We start from the raw sequence: 26697 nt of genomic DNA, 5'->3' as shown, positions 1-26697 counted from the left end.
AGATGCCTCCACATAAACATGGCGTTTTAGATCCTTTCCTTTTTTGGTAAATAAGTTAGCATTACACAAGTCCATGAAATTTAAAGATTGAGATAATTAAGATACTAATGTTATATAGTCTTGCATTTTCAAAAAAGTCTACTTAATTTTAGGTTGCTAGCTACATGTACTGTATTGCAGAAGTGTCGAGCCAGTTTTCTTTGTGGCAGCTAAATTTAATTGTGAACAAGGGGCATATAAGTAAATGCATTTAAAGTAAATAATACTATTAGGCATACCACACCACACAATCATTTTGGCCTGGAAAAATATGTGAAACACTAGATAGCATTACATGTTAGCATTCAAAATACTTACAACAGTCAGTGAAATTAGATTAAATATAATAAGCTATTTGAATTACATTTATCAAACGATTGTCCAGCATGTGACGTCATAATGTGGGTTGTCTTGGAAAACCTACATTAGTTTACATTAGCTAACGTTAACTAATCACGATTATGACTGACTCTGTTCAAAAGCATCATTTTCAACATGAATAACTCTGTTTAAACAAATTATTTGGAATCGAATTACAGTATTGTCATATTCTTAAGCATTTTTTTTAAATCATGGCACACAAAAAAGAAAAACACCATTGCTGCTTACCTACGAATCGTGTGATTTTTTTAATATGAATTTAATATCATTTTGAAGAACAAAAGCTAAACTAAACGATATTTAGAAGATTTGGAGAATGAGTCCGTGAATCTAAGTAGTAAGTTGAATTTTCCAATAAACAAGCAGTTAAACACACTGGTGTTTGTTACGTGGCTGATTTTATGCACATGCTATTATTATTCTTATTCTTATTCTTATTATTATTATTATTATTATTATTATTATCAGTAGTCGAGGTATAGATTAGTAATGCAGCATAGTTTCTTGTAAGCAAAACAACAACAAAATATAGCTATATTATTATTATTATTATTATTAAAATGCAAATGCTTACAGGCTACTTTAGGTATCGCCCCCATGGTAATTTATTGACTGTTTTGGTGCCACTGTGGCTGCCTGACTGGGTGAGGTTACCATGGCAATTTGTTGATGACCATCCCCCTTGAACTCTTGACCCATTAATATACCCATCTGATTGGTAGGTGAGTCCACCCCCCTCTCCCCCATGATCAAGATTCCACTTAGAAAAAAGTGTCAACTTTTCACTGACAAGAGAAGTGTGAGGTGCCAAGAGAATTAAGAGAGAAGAACTTATTTACAGAAGATGAGTGCATGGAAGACAAGTGATATTTGGATGCATTTTCATGCAGTAAATCAATCGCAATCAAGATGTCAGTACAAGTGACTCAAGTGAACCGGGTCACATTACTGAGTGACTCAAATTAACCCGAGTCCATAAAATGAACCGAATTTACCACCACTAGTTCCAAGACAATCCACATCATGACGTCACATACTGCGCAAGGATAAGATGGCGCTACACTTATTTGAAGAAAGTTATTTAAACAGCTTATTATTATTATTATTATTATTATTAATGTATTTTCACTGATTGTTACACTTTTATTTTTAATGCTAACTTTACCTAGTGTTCCATGTCCCACTCTTGGCTATTTCTTTATGACCATACCAGTTAGAGCAGCATAAACACATGTACAAAAAAGTCTATCATTTGATTTTTTAAACACAATACTGGTCATAAAGCAAATTTTGCCTCTATACAACAACGTTAACAATGTTATACTTTTTCCATTACTCACAAAATCTAAGCCTGAGGCTGATTGAAACGAGCATGCACACACAAAAGAACATTCAAACATGGAAGAAAACAGTGATCATCTGTTATCAAGAGTTCACACTTAAATGCTGGATGCATTGGCCGTTACTATATATACACACTACTTTAACTCATTGTATTGCAAAGCAGTGGTAGCCATTCTTTAATGTTAATGTTGGGGAGAGGACTTGAATTGGCAGGTCTGAAAAGCACTTCAGTACAATTCTAGGCTTAATTTTTTTCTTCTGTAGCTGAGGAGAAAGCAGATCGCAACATCCGGGCAGGTAAAAAAAGAGCCATTCCACCAGAACGATGGTCCAAGTCATATAGTGTACGTCAAGTTGTGTATCTTTAGGAAATTGTTTTCTTTCCATCCCCATCTTTTTTCTCTGTTCTTGTATAGGGCTCAAATGCTGATGATCCGCACCCATAGCTAGACGTGAGTTCATGATGAGCGCCACTTATTAGCGGCACAGAGAAGAGTGGTGGGGGTGCAACACCAAGCCTTGGTGAGGGTGGCGTAGCACCAAGAGAGGACAAAGACAGGCCAAATGTCCCACCACTCGCCACAATTGCTGGAGGTGTCCCTGCATTACTCACCACAGGTGAAGTGGAGGAAATCGATGGGCCACCAAGGAGTGAGCCATTGGCAGTGTATGGTGGTGCCAGAAGCGGGTTGGGAGGTGGTGCGGGCACTGAGAGCAATCGCCCCTGCTCCAGCAGCCTTAGGATGTTGCATGTGGCCAGAGACTCTGAGCTGGACAAAGAGTGCTTGTCTGAGTCTTTGGTCTGGTCTTTCTTCTGCTTTGTGCGCCGGTTTTGGAACCATACTTTCACCTATGTAAAGAGAGGAAGGAATTTAACTGATACAAGAAAAATGAACAATGCCTCTTTTTTTTAATACTTACATAAAGACCAAGCATATTAATTCTCAAAATGTTTATGTTGTGCAGAGAAATGTAGTTCTGTACTGTGTGTGGTGCTGTTTAATTGTATACCTGAGGCAAATGTATTACACCTGTAAGTAAGACTCATTACAAACTTGGTTACTGACATTGCAGAAGCTACAAATTTACTTACAAAGTAAATTAGCCCTCTAAGAAAAGTACTTTTTTTACTTTTTAGTATTTTACTGTAACAGGGCAGGTCGTGCCTTAACCTGAAAGAATGATTATGTTCTTATTTTTATTGTATTTAATGAAGCATCCAAGTCTTTACAAAAATTGGGTTTGTATATAGTGTACAGCAAAGTTTGTGGACCTGTGTTCTAACAATCAGAGTGTGCTTTAATAGCTGAAGGATCTATCTGATACGCTTCATGAATTTGTAATAGACTGTAGGTAGTGGGGTCAGATAGACAAAATAAACACCATTTAAAATAATGCACAACATTCCAGGTTTAATCTTTTTAACTGATGTGTGAAATCCACAGTAAGAGCGAGACCCTCTGTTGACCGAAATGTGACACTGTGCAGAGGCCGCTTAACACCTTGTTAATCTCACACTGTGATAACCGCTATAGTCATGTGAAACACATTGATGCTGTTTTGTAATTAGGTGTGTTTCCTGACCTCACAACTGTGTGGTGTAAGTCAGAAAAAAACTCAAATCATCATATTTAAGAAAGAGGAAATTTAGATTTTCCACTTTTCACAATTTTAAAGCATGACAGGACATACTTTCACCGACGAGGCATAACATTATGACCACCTTCCTAATATTGTGTTGGTCCCCCGTTTGCTGCCAAAACAGCCCTGCAACTGTGATGCACTGTGTATTCTGACACCTTTCTATCAGAACCAGCATTAAATTTTTCAGCAATTTGAGCTACAGTAGCTCGTCTGTTGGATCGGACCACACGGGCCAGCCTTCGCTCCCCACGTGCATCAATAAACCTTGGCCACCCATGACCCTGTCACCGGTTAACCACTGTCCCTTCCTTGGACCACTTTTAATAGATACTGACCACTGCAGACCGGGAACACCCCACAAGAGCTGCAGTTTTGGAGATGCTCTGACCCAGTCGTCTAGCCATCACAATTTGGCCCTTGTCAAACTCGCTCAAATCCTTACACTTGCCCATTTTTCCTGCTTCTAACATCAACTTTGAGGATAAAATGTTCACTTGCTGCCTAATATATCCCACCCACTAACAGGTGCCGTGATAAATACTGAGATAACCAATGTTATTCACTTCACCTGTCAGTGGTCATAATGTTATGCCTTGTCGGTGTATATAAATGATTCAGTCTGACAATAGTTTGCTGCCAGGGAGTTGGTGCATTTATAAGCTGCTTATAATGTTATTTACATTTTTATTGTGATTTTTTCAACAGTTGGTTAAAACTGACTAATAAAAATTACTAATATTATTAATATTAATATATTAACATTTGAATTTTTGCTGCAAAATGCAGCATTTATCATGCTTTCGTCTGTGATATTTAAAAGCTTTTGATCAATGAGCCTTTTATCAGTTGACCTAGTTGCTAAAAAGGCACAACACCCCAAAGGATCAGATGTATGTGAACACCTAATCATGGGTTTTTTGTACATTCACTTCCTAAACCATGGCCATAAATGCCATAAATATGGAGTTGCACCCCCCTGCAGCTATATCAGCCTCCATTCTTTTGCAAAACTTTTCACAAGTGTGTCTATGGAAATTTGTGCACATTTATTCAAAAGAGCTTTTGTGAAGTCATGGACTGATGTTGGATGTTGATGTTGTGATTGATGTTTCACTTCTAAACTTTTCTTCACACACTATGTACTTTTACATCTTGCTTTGTTCACAGTGGCACAGTCGATTGGTATAGGAAGAGCCTTCATCAAACTGAACTCAAAGGGTGTGTTCGAAAACCTAGTGATCTCTCTACATAGACAGCATTTTACGTCATCCCGAGTAGGCTGTTTGAAATCCTAGATGCCTTAATATCCTCACTAGTGAGGCATCTTAAAATTTCAACAGTATTTTGACTCAAGAACGAGTGAGCATCCGATGCTGCCTTAGCGGTGAAGGCAATCCTAGCATTCAATGCGGCACAACTTTTCTCACTGAAAAATAAAAAACATGGCGGACATGAAGTTATTTATTTATTTATTTATTTTTATTATTTTCTTTATGCATTTTCTCCCCTTTTTCTCCCTTTTTTTAGCATGTCCAATTGCCCTATTGCATCATGCTTCCTCTCCACCAGTGCCGATCCCTGCTCTGATTGAGGAGAACGAAGCTAACCCATGCCCCCTCCGACACGTGGGCACCATGCCGTATGCATCTTATCACCTACACTTTGACGAGTGCAGTGCAGCTCAGCGTTGTGTACCGAGAGACTTACCCTGAGAGCACTCTTTTCTCATCTCTGTGCAGGCACCATCAATCAGCCAGCAGAGGTCGTAATTGCACCAGTCATGAGAGAGAGACCCCATCCGGCTTAGTCCCGCCCATCTGAACAATAGGCCAATCATTGTTCATGTGGTTTCTCAGCCTTAGCAGGCAGGCAGACCTGAGATTCCAGCGTGTGTTTTTACCACTGCGCCACCTGAGCGGCCATGGAGTTATTTTTAAACATATATAAATTATTATTGATTTTTAATCTGTATAAACTTGCACAAGTGTATTTATTTGCTAATTCGGGCTTGTCAGCAAATTTAACCGTTTTAGGTACATGGAGGGAGATGTTAGTTGACATTCTAGCACGTTGTGCCACCCCATCTAATTGGTTTGAATGGCATGATGCTAACTGTGTTGTAGTAAGCGAAAACTGATGGAATCGCTGTCTAAGTAGTGCGTTCGAATAAACCTGCCTTATAAGTCGATGACTTATTAGAATCTCTCTACTTAGGCAGCTGCCTATAAGCAGTAAGACAGCAAGGCAGCTCACTAGGTTTTAGAACACACCCAAAGTTGGCTGAAACACCTAAACATTAATTAGTAACGGGGTACACATATTTTTGAATGCATTATTTATTTATTGACAATGATGGAACAGCATTGATGGCTTTCAGATTTGTCATTTTGATCAAGTTCTCTCTTATGATAATAGAAAATAAAACCAGAACTTCAAAATTCATTTGTTCTATTCAGTCAAGTTCTTGTTTTTAAATGTGCAGTGAAAAAATATGTTAATATAGAACCAACCCACTGTTTGATTACATTCACAGTCATTTCCCACTAAACTGCCCCTGACCTCTATTATATATGCTCACACCTCTACCTCCCCTGCCTTTTTCACGTTCTCAGCCTTACAACCTGACCATGGCATTACTGAAACGCATGTCTAAGCAGGTTCAGCCAACGGTCAACCCTGTCTTACAGATTGCTGGTGGATATGGCTCTATAATCTGCCTAAGTACTTGGACTATTATTAGTGTGGTGCCCCTACACATACTGATACAGCTTGACACTGGTGGTGTTGAGGTTTAGATAAGAGAATTAGGCTTACAGGGTATGAGTTCAGTCTGAGAGAATGACTGTTAACTCTGTGATGCATTTTAAGATTTACAAACTGAGCTACAGCTAATCCATCATACCACAAAAATGTGACTGGCTATAAGATTCAAGATTAACTTTATTGTGACTTTACTGTACACCAAGGTGTAAAGAAAAACGAAATTATGAGCGTTTGGTTCATTCTAAAAACACAGCAGATTTAAAATATAGAGCATATATAAAATGAAGGATATAAAAATGTAAATGACTAAAATAGGTATATCAAAAGTTACATATATTAGTATTTATATTCACATGCCAAAACATAGTGGTTATTTTAGCTATGATTATTGCACATGAAGAAAAATTCACATAGTGATTAATACACATGGTTATTGCATAGCTATGAGTATTGCACATGTAGAAAAATTCACATAGTGATTATTACAAGTGATTATTGCATATTATTGCACATTATGATATTTAACATTAAGTTATTGCACATTACAAAATTGTATATTAGATTTTGCACAAATGGTTTAATCTGCATCAGTATTTGGTTATTTTGTTCTGTTCAGGAGTCTAATGGCAGTCTAACAGGCAGTAAACACATTGTGACAGGGATAAGTGGAGTCACTGATGATGCTCCTGACTTTTGACGGTAATAATTTTTGATACAAGTATATGTGTATTCTATACAAGAACTTCTATCCTCACTAAATATATATATTTGGACTAATATATATGGACTAATATATTATAGCCTTTGCCCACTTGGTTCAAAAATGAATCCCAGCTCCAGACTTCCTGGTAGAGAAGAAGGTTGATGTTGTACCAGCAGGTCTGGATCTGGGATTCATTTTTAAACCACATGGACAAAGGCTATAATATATTAGTCTAAATATATTTATGTAGACTAGTGTTTGATAGGAGTTCTTGTGTAGTCAAGTTCCTCCACAACCAATTTGACTAAACATGTCTTTACATACCTTACTTCGAACATCAAGGAAAGGTAATTACAGATCATTTCCAGAAAATTTGGAAGCACACCATTCTCTAAAATGTCACTGTATGTTGTACTGTTAAGATTTTACTTTATTTAGACTAAAGGACCAAGCATAAAACATTAGCAACAGACCAAATCATTCTTCCACCAGGGTTTTATGGCATTCAGTTTAAATTGCCTGTTGTCTGTTTATAAGTGGTACACAATTAACAGCATTTTTGGATTTTCATTAAACCCAGCTTGTTTTATCAGATATTGAAGCATTATTTACCAATAACCAGTTCATCTGTCAACTGGCATTGCAAATGGTGAACTTAGCAAACTTGGTGTGTGGTGTCATCCATTTCCAACCTTTCCAGAAGAGGTTTATTTATTTATTTATTTATTAGGATTTTAATGTCATATTTTACACACTTTGGTTATTTGGTTTATGACAGGACAGGTAGTTATTGGTTACACAAGATACATCAGTTCAAGTTTAATGTCAAACACAGTCATGGACAATTTTGTATCTACAATTAACCTGAGTGCACGTCTTTGAACTGTGGGAGGAAACCGGAGCTCCTGGAGGAAACCCACACAGACACAGGGAAAACCAGAGGAGGTTTAAAACTCTGAAGTCAGTAATGTAAATGAGGGCAGACTATTTTTATGTGTTGCGCACTTCAACAGTTGGCATCCAGTTCTGTAAGAGCTACCAATTACCACTTTGTTCGCTCTTGTTCCAATGTCACAAGAACAGTACTAATCCCCTAACAAAGCTGCTACAGCAGGGAGGATATCTTATGATCTGATTTCAGTCTAAAGACTGCAAACTATAACAGTGTTACTGCAAATGTCACTTGCAACTCGTCAATAGCAACTTCATTGTTATTATACATATACGCATATGTATAGTACAACAAAGACACTGCTGAAGCAAATAAAAAGAATGGCTTGAGGTTAATGAGCTGAACGAGCATTTTTGTAGCAGTATTTAAAAAACCCAGAGTTTATGGTGCTGATTAAATTGTGACTGACACTTCCAACAGTGTTTTTAAAAAATGTAAAAAAAATAAAAAATAAAAATAAAAAAATGCAAAAAAACCAGTGTGTATAAGCTTACGTGTGTGTACACTGTGTTTCTGGACTGGTGTAAATAGTTGTTTTGAAATGCATTTTCTGGTATTTCACTGATAAAGTTAACCTTCAGATTTGCAGGTTTCTGTTCTGCTTGATCCCATCAACTAATAGCATTACACTCGACCTGGAAAGTGACACAACAGTCCTGTTTACATGCACTGCATGAACAAACATTGCATGTTTACACCATCAGAAGTTTTTTCATTAGAAAATTAATTTGTTTTCTTGTGTTGGCAAAAATAATGGTTTTCACAGAAGGACCTAAATTGAGAGCAGTGCCACAGCACAGGGCAGGAGAAGCTCACACATACACACAAACTTTTGACCCTACTACACACATGACCAACTAGCTAAATACAGCTCATGACTTAATGTTGCATTTTAACCATATGCATTGTAACTTATTGCATTTGTTGCATACAGTTAATAATTATCTGTAGCTTTAATAAAGCCATATTTTTGGCTTTTTAATTTTTTTTAAATATCATTTATAATATAAATGAATAGACAAGATTATTCAAGTCATTACTCTCTAAAATACATTTTAAAAAATGAAATGGCAAAAACTAGTTCTAAATAGTAATATTGTTATTAAAACAGAATAGCACTGATGCACTCTGGTCAAAACAACTTGCATGCTGAACTCCCACGCATAATAATTACACTGCTGCTTACCTCAACCTTTCCCCTTGATGAACTCTAATTTATATATTTCTGTGTTTCCATTGGTGTCTAGTACTTAATTTTGTTAACAGTATGGATGAAGGAAAGGTTGACCAGTTTTGTCAATTAGATATTGTTTGCAGTTATTATATTTATATTCAAAACAGAAGCTTTAGCCATGAATACCTAATTTGTAATTGCCCTTCAAATAACTTGCCTGAATCAAGTCACTGTTTTTTATGGGCTATAAAGCCCTAAAGAAAACATGGCCTACCAAAACAGAGGTAGATCTATCATTAAAAATAAACTTTAAAGGCTAGCTACACAGTTATGTGGGTACTTTCCCAACGGGGTACTTCAAAAGAGAGTTATTGTCCCAAAGCCTACAGGACTGTAAAACATTTGGGAACCACTGGGCTAAACTAAACGGAAGTCACTGTTGGAGAAGCAGCAAGTCATTTGATTTATTCAGGGATGACATTTGATGTAATTGCTTTATACTCTGTTAAAGAAAACTTAAATGGCCTTATTATCAAGACAAACGATTATTTATATTTAAATCTAAAGAAAATTAAAATATATAGTCTTAACTAGCACAACATAGACTACCATACTGTTTTATTTTTAAAAGCTTGCCTGTTTAAAAGTATTTACAGTTTTACTTTAGAATTAGAATTCAAGTAGAATATTAGCATTCATATTAATTTATACTTTAATAGCTATAATTAATTATTTAGTAATAAAAATAAACAATAACCTAAAAGGTATGAGTGAGGAACGTACATCAACATATCATCACAACAATATCTCTTGTTTTTAGTTACAATACCTAACAGACAGGCTTTTGTATAGAATACTGGGATAACCCAGTAAAGAAATAAATTTTTGGAGAAACATAACTAGACAACAGAACTAAAATTCCAAGGCTGAATCATAACATAAAGCTCAACAAAGGTAAACTCTAAAAAATAGCCTATTCTTCAACAGAGGAGAAAATAGACTGTACATATCTTCATACCTCAATAAACCTTGAAAAAAAAAAAAATCTTACATGTATTGCTGGCCTCTAAATGTGAATACAACCTTTCTGACTCTCTTTGTCTAACCAAGAACACTCACTATTTAATTCCCTTCAGACATTATGTTATAGTTAGGTTTGATGCTGTCTGTCTGGATACAGTGAACAGAATCACAGAACAAAGGCAGTCCTTCTCTCACCAGTAGGGTGATGTGTATGGATGGGGTCCAAGACATGGATAATAAGGCCATTTGTTTTCGTTAATGCAAGATATCACAACATTTATTTATTTAACATTTATCTGCTTGGTCTGCTTAAAGTGGGATTGAAGCTTGTTCCAGGAACACGGACTGCAAGGCGAGAATTCACCCCGAGTATAAATATTTTAAAGAACCTCCAGTCATCAGTCACTCACACTTACTCACACTCAAGGCCAACTTTAAGAAAACACTTCACCCACTGGCATGTTTATGGGATACAGAAGGAAAACATAACATCCAAGTAAAACTTATACTGGTAACTGAAGCTCTGGATTGCATTACACTACACTGGATTATTATTTACATTTTATAAAATACAAAAAACAAGAATCTATTATTTGATCCCTTTGTTTCACAAAACTACAAATAAAAGACTTACTTTACTGACCAACTCATCTTGAATTTGATGGCAACACTTTTAGAAAAACTTGGTACAGAGACAGGTTTACCACTGTGTTTCATCACCTTTCCTATTAATAACACTTTTTAATAATTTGGGTGGGAACTGAGGATGTTATTGTTGCCATTTTGCAAATGTACAGTATTTTTTTGCCTGTTCTTGCTTACAACAAGAGTCCATGATTGCCATTGTCTGATTCTCTTCATGATGCACAATAGTCAAGAAGACAAATCTGTACTACAAGAATGGGACCTGGAATTGTCTTGCTACAAAATACATGGACTTTCCAAAAAAAAGACATCACCTCTTGGCAGGATTTTCTCTATAAATTTTCATTATATACCTTTACATATATGCAAGCCACTCATGCTGTGGAATTTTGCACCTTTCATTAATATTGGAATAATATTGGTTTTGCTCAGAGAACTGCTGAAACGTGTATTTATCTGACCACAGCAAACATATCCACTGTCTTTTGGTTAATCTGAGATGAGCTTGTACCCAGAGAACTTGTAGACTTGATGTGTTGCTTTCCCTCTTGGATAAAAGAGTTTCAGGTTGCATTTCTTGATGCAGCATCAGACTGTGTTAAGTGTCAGTGGTTCCCGAAGGACACCTGATCCCATGTGGATATATTTGTAACAGTAGCATATGGGTTCCTCATGCCATACAGTCTGAGGGCTCAAAGGTTTCTGGCATTTAACAGTGCCCTACATGGACTGAAATCTCCACAGATTCCTTGAATCTTTTCACACGGTTTGTATGGTAAATGGTCAAATAATTAAATTATTTGAACCTTTAAACCTTTCTCTTTTCTTTACCCTGTCCCAAATTTTGTGTTTTGCAGATATCCAGGTAAAATTTTGTTTCTATTTACAAAACACAATTAAGTTGATCAGCCAAGACTCTAAAAGTGCATCTTTGTACTCATGAGAATTAACAAATCACTGTGCAGACATTATGTTTCCAAGTTATATTGTTAGAAGACAGTTACCAACTGAGCTGAACTGAATAAACGGGTTTGCTCCTACAATTTAACAAAAACACAATACCTCATTTACTGGGGCAGATCTTCTTGCTAGTGATCCTCAACTTGAGCATTTAAATACCTACACCTAAATACCTAATTATTCACAAACAAAGTATATAATTTGTTCAGGTAAACACGTTGTCAGTGTCTGGTACTTCCTAAAATAAGGCATGCTTATTCTATCCGATTTACACGTTTAACTTTATTGAATTAAGGTCAAGGCAAAGGAAGTCCAAACAGTACACCCTGTGTCTTCCATACAGTGCTGAGTTTCTTACTGTATTAGACTGTAGCGGGGAGCCATCTGCTGGGGATACAATCCCAAGGGCAGTCATGTTCTGGAGCAGAATCAAACATATTCTCATTTATACAGTACGTGATATCAAGTATGTGTATATGTTGTGCTTTTGTAATTAATAACAATTTTTGGATTAATTGATAAATCAAGTGAAACACTTTTGCTTGGAGATTTAGGCAACCTATACAAAAAAGAGCTCGAATCCACAATGTTAATCTCGTTAACCTACTAATTATAGTTCAAATACACAAACATGAACATATAGAGTGCTATGAAAAAGTATCTGTTTTCTATTTTTGCTGATAAGTCACATTAAATTGGTTTAGATCTATATGTTAATATACGATAGGCAATATGAGACAACAAAAAAGTGCAGCTTTTAAATGATCATTCAATTTATTAAAGCCAAAGATGTATTCAGTATCTATATTACCCATATAAAAAGGCAATCGTCCCCCTTAATAAGCTGTGGTTTGTGCTTTGCAACACTCCTACGGATGCCACTTTTGCCCAGTGTCTTTCTTATTGTGGAAAAGTCTACAGTGACCTTAACTGAGGCAAGTTAGGCCTACAATTCTTTCATAATACAGTTCATAATAATTTTTATTAAAATATCTTGTATATCAGATACTGATACACTTCCATACAGTGCTGAATATGTGTCACACTAATGGTTTCAGATCTGTATACAAAATATAAGACAAGGAGAACATAATAAACACAATATAATTTTATTTATTAATTGATAAAAAATGTGATGCAACAGAAATATCACCAATGAGAATGTAATTGCCTTTAAACTAATTACCTGGTTGTGACACTTACAATTAGAGATCAGTTTTTTACATTGCTTTGGAGGAAATTTGGGCCACTTTGTTAAAGGGTTTTAAGGCATGGTCTGCCTGTTTACAGTCCTAGCAAAGCATCCCAGTGATGTGTCTAGACCACTTCAAAACCTTAATTTTTGTTTTATTTAAGCTATTAGAGGTGAGCTTGCTCTTGTGCATTGGATCAGTGTCCTGTTACATCACCCAGTTGCACTTGGGATGACTAGATGTTTTCTTTTGGAAATTTCTGGTAAAAAGTATAATTCATGTTAATTTCATTATTGCACGTTGCCCAGGTCCTGAGGCTGCACGCGTCCACACATTATTACAGTTCCTCCATCATGTCTCACTGATGTTGTTATGATGATCCTATTTTGAAATGCTGTATTAGCTTAATACCAGACATCAGAATATTTCCCCAAAGGTGTGGTTATTTTTTGTTTGGTTGGCTGTTGTTATTGTTGTCGTTATAATAGTGGAATTATATGTAAATACTAAACTTGTCTTGAACTAGCTAGGTCTGGGTTCTTTTGTTCCTATATGAGAAAGCCTATTATTTCTGGGAGGATTCACCACTTCTCCAAGCGTTCTCTAAAATAGTGGCTTGTGGTCCCAGAGCCTTAAAAATGCTTGGTAAGTAACTAAGTTAATTAATCAAGATTAAGTAACTAAAAAAGGAAGAACGTCACAGTTGGTGTTGGAGTTTTTTTCATTACATAAAATACTTTTTGTGTTTACTTAGTTTGTCTTTGTCTTGTTTTTTAAAAAATATGAAACAGTAAAATGGGGGTAAATTTGCATAACACTGTGTGTAGTGGTTGCATAACACTTTAGTGTGCCTATATAGCTCTAGGGGTGATGGAAATGCATTCAAAATCATACATAATATATCTGCACAAGCTTTTTAAATTGAAAAAGAAAGGATGTAAATAGATATGCGTGTGTTCTCTAAATGCGACAGAGGCTTTTGCGTTTTAAACTGAATTAAATCCTTTAACACGAGAGCCGCGTCCACATTCCATTTTAATTTGTTTAGAAATAAGCAAAATAAAGGTTCTGATAAGCAATCTATCCAGTCATATACATATTTTACTATTATTATTGTTTAGCAATACGAGATCGTACGAGTCCATTCCATGTTTGAACTAATTAGGATTTCACTCAAGTGTGTCAGGACCAATGAATATGAATGAAGCTGATTATTAGCACTAACAGACTGTCTAAAAGCATGTACACTTTGAAAGGCATTTCACTAGAAAGAAAACTTAAACGCTGTCCAAAAAACAGAGCCATAGTGCATTTAGCGAGAGCAAAAAAATCTCGCAAACCATGGAAAATTGGACCACTTTAAAAACTTAAAATACATTTACTGGAAAGGACTGCCTGTCTTAAGTAAAGTGCTTTCAGAAAAGAATTTGGATATATTAAATATTCTAAGCACAAATCAATAAAGCATCAATAAAGTTAAATCAAATTGTTCAAATTACACTGTAGTGAAAGTTGAATAAGCTTTTAGAATGTCCCAAAAATTATGAAGACGATGAAGTTTTTCTGGGTTTAATGCAATGTGTAACTAAATGAAAGCAACGTGTTTGACAGCAGTGTGACAACAATGTTATTCTACATTTAATAGTTTATTAAACTAGAACACGCTTGGTTGACAGGTGGAGAATATACAAAAATGCATGGCTAAATGTACAGAGATACGACACAACACAAAATAAAACATAACTAAATTTGCTATGAACTCAGTCATATAACTTGATCTAATCTAATCTAAGAAAACATTTTGTATGTTGATCGAATAAAATTACTTTTAGTTTTTATTTTAATAGAATTTCGAAAAATGGGTCATTAAAATTTTTTTTTTTGTTGTTTCACAAAGCAATATCCTTTTTTCATTTTTGTAATTTCTACATTTTTATATATATTCTTTCTTTCTGTTTTTATCAGTTAGTTCCAAAATATACTTTTGTTGTTTATTATGCTGATCCGAAGATGACAACATTTCTACTGACAACTAATAAACGTATAAACCCCTATTGTTGACGTGTGGATTTATAACCTAACAAAGAAAACAACATATAATTTACTTTTAAGCACATGTAAAATACTTGTCTCAAAACGACGTACCAGTAACACCAGGAAAAACAATGCTTTTTATTTAGCAGTTAATCGTTTGTTCCTGTTTACTGCACACTTTATGTAGGGACCATTTAATGATTCTAAATATAATTTAACTATCCTATTTTATAACTGTAACACGATAACTGTGACTTCTTACTGGCAAGTATTTTACTGACTTTGCGGCCATTGTTTTAAAACTGAGAATAACATGTCAACAAAGAATGAAATAAGTAATTCATTTATCCAAAAAGTTTATAACATTCATAAGACCGAGTCCCAATTTACCCTCTTACATAGCAAAATGCACTCATTTTATTTTTACCTTTAACAATTAAATAATAATTAAAAATTATAATCGTAAGAGAAAAAGTGTAATTACATCTCTTAAAAAGCTCAGTTAACAACCACTCTGCTTTCTCCTTGTTTATTGTAGAGTTCTTAACCTGGAGCCTAAATAAGACGTGTGTAATAAAATACACCTGCGAAGTAAACCTCTCTTAATCTTTCAAAAAATAGAGCACAAAAGTTTCGATAAGAGTTATAAAACAGTATACGGCTGATTAACCATGGAAAAACAGCAAAATCAACCTGAAAATTGCTAATATATGTATGGTGTCTTTTTGCTAGTTTTGATAATTAAAGATGTGTATTTTAAGCGTTAAGATATTTCATCTGGGTCATGTGAGAACCCAAAAATCTTGTTTACATTTTTATTCCAAACCCAGCAGTATACACTTGTTTACCCACAAATCTGGTCAGAAAATAAACCCCATACCCTTGCTCAGCACTCTACAAACATGATGGTGCACTGACTACCAAAATAACCCAAAGTTGTTTTTAACAATTAGTATAATTTTACTACCAAAATAACCCAAAGTTGTTTTTAACAATTAGTATAATTTTACTACCAAAATAACCCAAAGTTGTTTTTAACAATTAATATAATTTTAGTACTCTATAGCATAATAACATTTTAAATGTTATTAAATCTTGAAATGTAATCGTGTTTAAGTCGACTGATGCCGCATTTACAATTTAACCACAACGACATCACGTGACCATTGCTTGTCTATGTGAAATGCACAGATAGTTCTGCGTCAGGAACCACACAAGAAAAGCACAAGTTAGTTAAACTTTCTAAACTTGGTAATTGTTATTGCTTTAAATGCTAAGAAAAAAACTTAAACTGTGACAAAGGGGTGTTTAAGATTAGATTAAATGCACAGGGTAAACAATACTATGTACAAATCAAGTAAAACAGAAACGGTTGGTCTGACGGAATAAATACACGATAGTAAAACGTTTTTGGTTTGTTTTTAGTTGCTTTGTATATTTGTAATTAAATTTTTTTTGCAAGCTTTGCCCTAAATATATATAGTTATATGTAGTTAATTTTCTTAAACTATTTTTATTTACTGTCGCCGTCAAACTTAATAGACGGTTGTCAAATATAAATGAAGACTTTAAATAGATATTGCTTACCAAAGCTATTTATCTGTTAATGCTTTGGTTTTACAGGAAGTTCATTTAAAAACAAAACTCACTGGAGTCAGAAAGAAATGCCATTATTGAATAATAAATAGGGCTGTCATGCGATTAAAATTTTTAATCGAGATTAATCACGATTAAAGAGCCAAATTAATCGCGATTAATCACAATTAACTACTAATTAAGCAAAATTTGAACAGTTATGCACATTTTTATTGCAAGAACCATTTCTAGATGCAACACCAGTGGTGTAACTAGGAGCTCATGGGCCCCAGTTAAAAAAAAAGAAGTTGGACCCCCTCAACAAATTGCATATGCTGATGATAAGCATAAATCATGTTTTTAAAATATTTTAATCTAATATTATGCATCAATAACAAAACACAGATATGATTATTTCATACATCTATTAAGAAAAGCTTGTAATACTGTGTTGTGCAGAAACATGACTGGGAAATATTGTTATAAATTACCATTTAACTACCTTTAAATACCTAAAACAATCAAGTTACCAGACATTATATATAAGTTATTGACTGTAGCTATAAAAAGTGTTAATTAATACAGTCCATGTAAACGCTTAGTCCATATAAATATCAGATACAAATGTGTTTTTAAAAAACTACAAACATCACAAAAATAAATCATGTATATAACCATGTGATAAAATAACCTGAATAAACTGTATATATATATATACATATATATATATATATATATATATATATATATATATATATATATATATATATATATAGTTTATATACGCAGTTTCACTTCTGTATCAAACAGTACCTGAGGGCAGGGAGGCGGAGCTACGCGGTTTTGATGGACAGCTGTAGCAGCCAATGAAAATACTCGTTACAGAGATGTGATTTCATTCATCTTTTCATCAACACGTAAAAATAGTGAAAACCGCTCAAAGTATTTTTTCATCGGACAGCGACGATAATTTATTACTTTTTTCTGTTTGACTGCGCTGGCGGGTCACAAGTAATGCAGTTTAAAACAGAAGATGCGGGCCGTATAAAACCAGATCCGGTGTGGACAGAACACCCCGGACTTTGTGATCCATTTAACAGCAGTGTTTGTAAAGTTCTGTGTACAGTTCATGCGCTTTACATCCTAATTCATCTGAAATACAGTTCATTACCACAGAGACACATATTTACGTGGCAAAAACAGCCAAATAAAAATAGTTAGATTAAACATTTTAATTAATTAATCTTAATTAACGCGTTAAACGACAGCCCTAATAATAATACAGCATACAATGTTTGGAATAACGAATCTATAATATAGTCTATAATAAAAGTCATTGTTGTTGTTGCTGTTTAGAGATAACTTTTATTAAAGTGCTTCATTTTTAAAATTAATTTAATTGTAAGTAAGTAGTAATTGTAAGGTTTAATAATTCCTTCTTTGTTTAATAAATTTTGTTTAGATTTCTCTTTTTTTAAAAACGGAGGACGGTAGATGCATGTATTACCACGTTGTTGTTGTTAAAGCGTTTTATAGCAATAAAATATCATAATTAAATACAATAGCAATAAAATATCATAATTAAATACAGTACAGCACAAAGAGCTATTTTTTTCAATTATTTTAACCCCACAACCCGTAGGAATCGTTGTAATGTCAACTAAATAACATTAACTTTATTTTATTCTTGGCACCGTGGCTCAGTGGGTGGCACAGTCGCCTTACAGCAAGAAGGTCCTGGGTTCGATTCCCAGATGAAGTGGTCCGGGTCCTTTCTGAGTAAAGTTTGCATGTTCTCCCCTTGTCTGCGTGGGTTTCCTCCGGGAGCTCCGGTTTCCCCCCACAGTCCAAAGACGTGTAAGTGAGGTGAATTGGAAATACGAAATTGTCCATGACTGTTTGACATTAAACTTGTGAACTGATGAATCTTGTGTAATGATTAACTACCTGTTCTGTCATGAATGTAACCAAAGTGTAAAACATGGCGTTAAAATTCTTAAAAATAAATATATGGGTTTTTTTTTTGTAAGATATAACTGCAGTAAAAGAACAGAGCTGATCAGAGGTGTGTATTATAAACTTGCAGACATACAGAAGTCTGTGTCCTACCTGAGTCTCGGACAGGTTGAGCTGGCGGGCGAGTTCAGTGCGCTCGCGCCCCACCACATACTGACAGCGCTGGAACTCGAGCTCGAGCCGGTACAGCTGCTCAGCGGTGAAGGAGGTGCGCGTGCGCTTCGGCCGGTCCAAGTCCAAACCCTTCGGTAAAACGATCTCACGGATCGTTCCTTTAGCATCTGTCAAGAGAAAGCACATTTACACAAAATCACAAATATGTACTTTTTACATTTAAAAGACTGTTAGCATAAAGCCTGAAATAGTAATCAACCCTGAATGCAGTAATTTAAAACTCAAATGAAAGAGTTCATGAGTTCAAGAGAGGCTTTATTGTCATTTCAGCTATATACACGTACACACTAAAACGAAACAACAATACCAGGGTGCAACACAAAACACAAAGTGCAAGACAATACAGTAAACACAGTGCAAATAAAACACAGCATGATAAATACAAAAGACATTTCTAATCTAAAAAGTAAGTAAATGATAAGTGAAGTAAAAAAAACCATATTCTGATATACAGTTAGCAGCATAGGATTTTTATAGCAACAGAGATATAAAAAGAGAATATTGTGCCAATTGACAGTCAAAGTCTATTTGCAACAAATTATTATTATTATTATTATTATAATTATTATTATTATTATCATTATTATTATTATTCGTAAGCGCTGTAAAAGATACAGATACAGTAAAAGAGGTTTTCATTTCTGAAAAAACATTGCCCTCATTTAATGTATTTAAGCATGCATGTGCACCATAATTGTCTTCTAGTTTTTTTATATTCTGTAAAAACATAAAACATTCGTATAAAGTAAAAAAAAATCATAAAAAAATTAAAACTTAAATAAATTAAACTACATAATACTTATCAATAATAATTTCCTTAATAATAAAATAATAAGTTCCTTAATTTCCTTCGGGATCAATAAAGTATCTATCTATTTATCTATCTATTTTTTGTATTATTTTACTTTTTTACTATATGTTTTTATATATTTATTTCTCAACAGCAATACGTATAATACTTTTACCTATAATGATATGCAGTGTTCATACAGACCTTGTCTTCCTTAACGTGTATGGTACTGATTATGATTGTTCGTAATTTAAAATTTTATAATTAATTTAATAATTAATAAGAGAGAGAGAGAGAGAGAGACACACACACGCATTATACAATATACAGTATTTAAAAAAAACATATTATCAACACCTTTGGTTTGGTATAAAATACAATAGTTCAATAACATGATTCTAAAGCAGTTAGGTATTTTATTTAGTTCTATTTTTGGTGCAGGAAGAAGCCTTATCTCGCCCACTGTTTCCCCTTTCAACCCAGTCCAAAATACTTTAATCGTTTCTGATCACGTTCGGCATTTTTGTGTTGAATTTATTAATAACACTGTAAATCATATCTTATATATTTTACATATATATCTTTAACACCTAAATTGTTACTTAGTTTATTGATACCAGACCTGCTGACCTTTCCATGACCCCAGTTCTGCCGTGTTATCCCTGCAGCTTTCGTAACACACACACTCACACACACTCACACACACTCACACACACTTACACACACTCACACACACACACACTGCTGGATTATGAGTTAGTGTGAGGCCTTAAACACTCATTCACTGTTAGTGTATGATTTCAGCTACATTAAATCAATCTCCGTTACCTTCCAGTTATAATTCACCAGCAATAGCAATCATTCTATCAGTCTGCAAAGTTAAAATAAGTTTAAATGTATTATTTTAGATTTTTAGAGGGGAAAATAAATTCTACTTAGTGCAATATCATATGACCATTTTACACGTGCATGTAGTCCACATGTATATTTATATTTTATTTATTTATGCTTATTGTGTAAATAATGGTCAACAATTTTAATAACAACACTTCTTTTTCCATGATCCCAATAACATATATTATATATACCCTATCTATCTATCTATCTATCTATCTATCTATCTATCTATCTATCTATCTATCTATCTATCTATCTATCTATCTATCTATGTATGTATGTATGTATGTATGAGTCTGCAAAATTAAGAGGTTTAAATGTATCATTTTAGATTTTTAAAAGGGAAAATAAATTCTACTTCGTGCAATATCATATAACCATTTTACACGTTCATGTGGGTTAGTCCACATGTATATTCATGTATGCTTATTGGTGTAAATAATGGTCAACAATTTTATTAACAACACTTCTTTTCCCATGATCCCAATAACATATATTATATACCTTATCTATCTATCTATCTATCTATCTATCTATCTATCTATCTATCTATCTATCTATCTATCTATCTATCTATACATATAATATGTATGCAAATGTTTAAACAAGATTTTTTAAATGTTTATTTTTCTTGATTGTGTTAAATGGCGAAATAGTACCTTCTTATTTACTAATCAATATCTGCACAGAGGCTTGTGCTTTGACAATGCTTTTTTATTTGTAAGCTATATATTATATTATAGTAATATAATGTTATATATAACATCTGTTTAATAGGCATTTCCTTTTTAATTTAAATATTGTATTTGTTCAGCTTGTATTATACATTTTTAAAGAAAGCTCCATCGACGTAAACAAAGTAAAAACACTAAATAGGAAAATTATTAAAGCTGTAAAACTGGAATATGGTTCCTTTTTCCGTGTAAACATAGTATCTGCTGTAAACATTTGTTACCGATAGATACAGCTGATTATTTTTACAAATTTCCTACTCAGGTTATTTATGCTTGCGACATGTTACTATATATTTATTACCGGCATGTGTAAATAAGCTCAGTCTGTAGGCTGTATAACATAATGTAGGGCACATTTTGAAAATAAGAAGTCTTATTATATAGAATTAATATATAGGTCATCTGGGTTACATCGTTTGCCCAAAATGGTTTAATGTTTATTGTTAATTTCGTTAAAAACGTGCGATTTAATACAAAAGTATTTCTTAAAAATACTTGTGTGTGTTTACAATAAAAACCGGTTCTTTTAAGACATCACACTTTTTTTTAAGAGTAGGCTTTTAATTAAAATAAAAATAAAAATGGGAATTGCACTTGATGTATTTATTTCAAAAATACACCATTACATCATTTTTATATGAAAATGAAAATAAATCTGAAAACAAATAAATCTGTAGCAACCTGAAAGGTCCAGCTGTGTTTTATGTTTTGAGGGGTGCAAATGTAAATTATTTTAATAGCCATAAGTAGCAGGGAACTGTCCAAAAGAAGAAGAAAAAATCCTGGGTAAATTAACCTTTCGTGGGCAAAAAAAATATTATTACTCTTTTACATAGCAACTTATATACACCATTAAATAGTATAATAATAGAATTGAATGCACTCCGTTTATTTAATGGACTGAGCCCTTACCTCGGACTAAAATCCTGCGGCAGTAGTCTGGGTCCACTCCAAGCAGTTTATCGTGTCCGTCCTCACTGGAGGAGCTCGGGGTGGATGAAGATGTCCCGGCATGATTGTCATCTGAACCGCGACTCCCCAGTTCTGTCCGGGTTTTGGCGTCTCCGCCGCGCTCTCGGCGCACTGAATGGGCTCCACAGTGGTTTCGGTCCTCAACCATTCCATCACCCATAGTCTTGGCTTGGTCAAACATTAAGTGTAGCTTTACTAGTCAATCTTTTCAGTCCTACTAATCCTGTTACTTGAATGTGCACCAGTTATTTAGACTTTCTTCCACTACTTGCTCTGAAATAAAGGAACCTGTTTCTGGAACCCATCCAATCAGATTCCGACCACTGAAAGCGGGGTGCTGGATGATCGGATTTGCATGTTCACTGTAGACCAGGCTTTGTGCAGAATAAGGAAGAGCACTGGGGAGTATTAATGAGAGAAATGCCTTAGCTATAGGGTAGCATTTAAGGAAAACGTGCAAAGCCAAATGTTGTTGTTCATGCAGGAAGTTTGGTCTGTAAAAGAACCACTGGGAGGTGCTTCACTGCTTAACCATGGATAAGTAAATTAGACACACGAAGCACTAGCAGCAGTGATACATTCCACAAAACAAACGCTTATTTCTTCTGTTTTCTCCAGAAATCGTGTCTGCTCCAATAAGTTCACCCTCTTCAAGTCTTCTAGGCAGGTTACATTTGGTCTCAGAGCATGTTCTTCGTCTAATAATCTTAGCTATCGAATTTCAGCTGGATGTACAGCAGCAAAATCTATATATATATAAATTCCACAAACGCTGTAATGTTAAAAATAAATAAATATATTTGACACAACATATTTCTTTCTCATAACCATTTCCTATACTGAGATCATCTGAAAATAAGTGGCAGGATACATGTTTAAATTACCCATGAGTCTCTACGTAACTTCCTGTCTGTGTATGATGAGCAGTGATTGGTAAACAGTGTAGTAGGAGCACGTTTCAGAGAGGAGGGAGGAGAGGACGTGGAGATTACTGGAGGAGGAAAGAGGGGAGACCCGGATTAAGCGTTTTCTATTAATCCTGCATCTTTCAGGATGGTGGAATCAAGATGCATTGCGACTACAAGTCTCCAGGTTTCATAACCAGTGTTAATATTTTAACCATTACAGTATAGTCATTTATTCAATAACAACTTTTATACTGTATTAAATAAACATTATACTCTGGGGCAGTTGTAGCCTATTAAGGTATTAGACTAGTATTTGGAAAGATCTCTGGTCCCACCCCCACCACTGACAGGTTGCCACTGTTGGGCCCTTGAGCAAGACCCTTAACCCTCAATTGCTTAGACGATACACTGTCTCAGTACTGTAAGTCGCTTTGGATAAAGCGTCTGGATAAATGCCAAAAATGTATTATAAATATATATATACAAATAAGACCTATGTATGTATGTGTGTATATATACAGTGTATCACAAAAGTGAGTACACCCCTCACATTTCTGCAGATATTTAAGTATATCTTTTCATGGGACAACACTGACAAAATGACACTTTGACACAATGAAAAGTAGTCTGTGTGCAGCTTATATAACAGTGTAAATTTATTCTTCCCTCAAAATAACTCAATATACAGCCATTAATGTCTAAACCACCGGCAACAAAAGTGAGTACACACCTTAGTGAAAGTTCCTGAAGTGTCAATATTTTGTGTGGCCACCATTATTTCCCAGAACTGCCTTAACTCTCCTGGGCATGGAGTTTACCAGAGCTTCACAGGTTGCCACTGGAATGCTTTTCCACTCCTCCATGACGACATCACGGAGCTGGCAGATATTCGAGACTTTGTGCTCCTCCACCTTCCGCTTGAGGGTGCCCCAAAGATGTTCTATTGGGTTTAGGTCTGGAGACATGCTTGGCCAGTCCATCACCTTTACCCTCAGCCTCTTCAATAAAGCAGTGGTCGTCTTAAAGGTGTGTTTGGGGTCATTATCATGCTGGAACACTGCCCTGCGACCCAGTTTCCGGAGGGAGGGGATCATGCTCTGCTTCAGTATTTCACAGTACATATTGGAGTTCATGTGTCCCTCAATGAAATGTAACTCCCCAACACCTGCTGCACTCATGCAGCCCCAGACCATGGCATTCCCACCACCATGCTTGACTGTAGGCATGACACACTTATCTTTGTACTCCTCACCTGATTGCCGCCACACATGCTTGAGACCATCTGAACCAAACAAATTAATCTTGGTCTCATCAGACCATAGGACATGGTTCCAGTAATCCATGTCCTTTGTTGACATGTCTTCAGCAAACTGTTTGCGGGCTTTCTTGTGTAGAGACTTCAGAAGAGGCTTCCTTCTGGGGTGACAGCCATGCAGACCAATTTGATGTAGTGTGCGGCGTATGGTCTGAGCACTGACAGGCTGACCCCCCACCTTTTCAATCTCTGCAGCAATGCTGACAGCACTCCTGCGCCTATCTTTCAAAGACAGCAGTTGGATGTGACGCTGAGCACGTGCACTCAGCTTCTTTGGACGACCAACGCGAGGTCTGTTCTGAGTGGACCCTGCTCTTTTAAAACGCTGGATGATCTTGGCCACTGTGCTGCAGCTCAGTTTCAGGGTGTTGGCAATCTTCTTGTAGCCTTGGCCATCTTCATGTAGCGCAACAATTCGTCTTTTAAGATCCTCAGAGAGTTCTTTGCCATGAGGTGCAGTGTTGGAACTTTCAGTGACCAGTATGAGAGAGTGTGAGAGCTGTACTACTAAATTGAACACACCTGCTCCCTATGCACACCTGAGACCTAGTAACACTAACAAATCACATGACATTTTGGAGGGAAAATGACAAGCAGTGCTCAATTTGGACATTTAGGGGTGTAGTCTCTTAGGGGTGTACTCACTTTTGTTGCCGGTGGTTTAGACATTAATGGCTGTATATTGAGTTATTTTGAGGGAAGAATAAATTTACACTGTTATATAAGCTGCACACAGACTACTTTTCATTGTGTCAAAGTGTCATTTTGTCAGTGTTGTCCCATGAAAAGATATACTTAAATATCTGCAGAAATGTGAGGGGTGTACTCACTTTTGTGATACACTGTATGTGTATATATATATATATATATAATATATATATATATATATATATATATATATATATATATACACACACACACACATAGGTCTTATTTGCATGAAATGTTAATAACATTCCTTTAATAATAATGTTAATAAACATTCCTTTTTTTATTTTTAACTTATATTGTATGCGTCAATATAGACAATCCACTTTTAAAGTAAAATTACAAAATAAAACTAATAAAAAAAACTAAAAATGACACAGTTTCGTTTTATCTTTTACATTTTTCTTTCAATCAATGACAATTAAAAATGACAACGTACGTTTTTGCATTTCTTTTTTTTCGTCTATTTTTCTCTCTCACTTTTTTGTCCGCTTTCTTCTTGTCAGTCAAAATACTTGATCGTAGTTCTGAATAATAACTCCTTATGCAGTGATAATCTATTGTTAGTAAAATTGTTCAAACATAAATTAAAAATCTAATAAATGCAACAGAAGATAATGTACCTCTCCTAAAATTATTTGACTGACAGATTGCACGAATAACACATTGGTAAAGTGTGAAGAAAAAGGCTTACATTAAAACAGTTAAGTTATATTAAAAAAAATAGGATTTTCTGTTGTATTTTTGCATCACATACACATGTGTATAAAACTTTTTTTTTAAATAAATTAATCTGCCTTTTATTGCTTTACTTTGCCATATAGAGTTCTACTGATTCGTGTAAACCTGGAATTTTATTGGTTTTTAACATCAGTTCATTGACCATATTTTTTTTTTCTTTTTTGTACATAAACATTTATAGTGGAAAATCACTCTCCAGTTCATCTTAGAATCTTCAAAAAATAATACAAAGGTAATTCTTATTCTAGAAGAACATTTGATTCATTAATTAAGCTAACAGTGAATGCTGTTTTGACCACGTTTTCACTACTGATCCACATCAAGCCAATTTTACCTCGCTTGGTAAAGTTTTACTTTAGATTTTACTGTAGTGACAAAATATAGCATTATGGGTAATATTTAACCTTCAGTTTTAGTTGAAAACAGTATGACAATAATTTTTTATTAAAAATGACTTTTTTTGTGGTTATGGGCAGTGGTTAATGTACCGGACTAGTTGTGAGGAGGTTGCCGGTTCAAGCCTCACCTCAGCCAGGTTGCCACTGTTGGGCCCTTGTAACTAAGACTTCATATTTTTAATCCTTTATATGCAGGTGTGTGTGTGTGAGAGAGAGAGAGAGAGAGAGAGAGAGAGAGAGAGAGAGAGAGAGAGAGAGAGAGAGATGGAATTTACGCTTTAATGGGTATTCTGTGCGTGCATTATGATTGTAACCATGGTATGTCCATGTCTTCGTTTTGGCAATGTGAAAAAGCAATCATCAAAAACATTCAAGTTCATCATGTGTCTATTTGGCTCAGTGCTATCTTTATTTTAGCATTTTAGAGACATTAAAGAACAGGGAACATATTTTATTTTAAATAACTTTTATTAATTATTAAATATAATGTTGCACCTCGAACAAAATGCACTTCAAAGAGGTTATACCAAGATCACTATAGCAAACACGGAACTATTAAATTGTTTAATTCGTACTAATGTGACATCAGTTTTTGTAAACTATGGAGAGAAGAG

The 26697-nt window shown here is 34.8% G+C and overlaps 1 protein-coding gene across 1 annotated transcript; it reads right to left on the bottom strand.

Annotated features, from left to right (window-relative positions):
- Positions 1-2128: 2128 nt before the first annotated feature.
- On the bottom strand, positions 2129-22194 carry vax2 (ventral anterior homeobox 2). The gene is made up of 3 exons (XM_062993365.1): positions 21954-22194; positions 18540-18727; positions 2129-2614 (listed from the first exon to the last, which is right to left on the bottom strand). The coding sequence occupies exons 1-3, from the start codon at positions 22192-22194 to the stop codon at positions 2129-2131; spliced, it is 915 nt and encodes a 304-aa protein (XP_062849435.1).
- Between the last annotated feature and the right edge of the window lie 4503 nt (positions 22195-26697).

The sequence above is a fragment of the Trichomycterus rosablanca genome, chromosome 4 (assembly GCF_030014385.1).
Source record: "Trichomycterus rosablanca isolate fTriRos1 chromosome 4, fTriRos1.hap1, whole genome shotgun sequence".
Lineage (NCBI taxonomy): Eukaryota > Metazoa > Chordata > Actinopteri > Siluriformes > Trichomycteridae > Trichomycterus > Trichomycterus rosablanca.
Note: the sequence above shows the minus strand (reverse complement) of the source record. Positions and strands in the feature narration are given on the sequence as shown.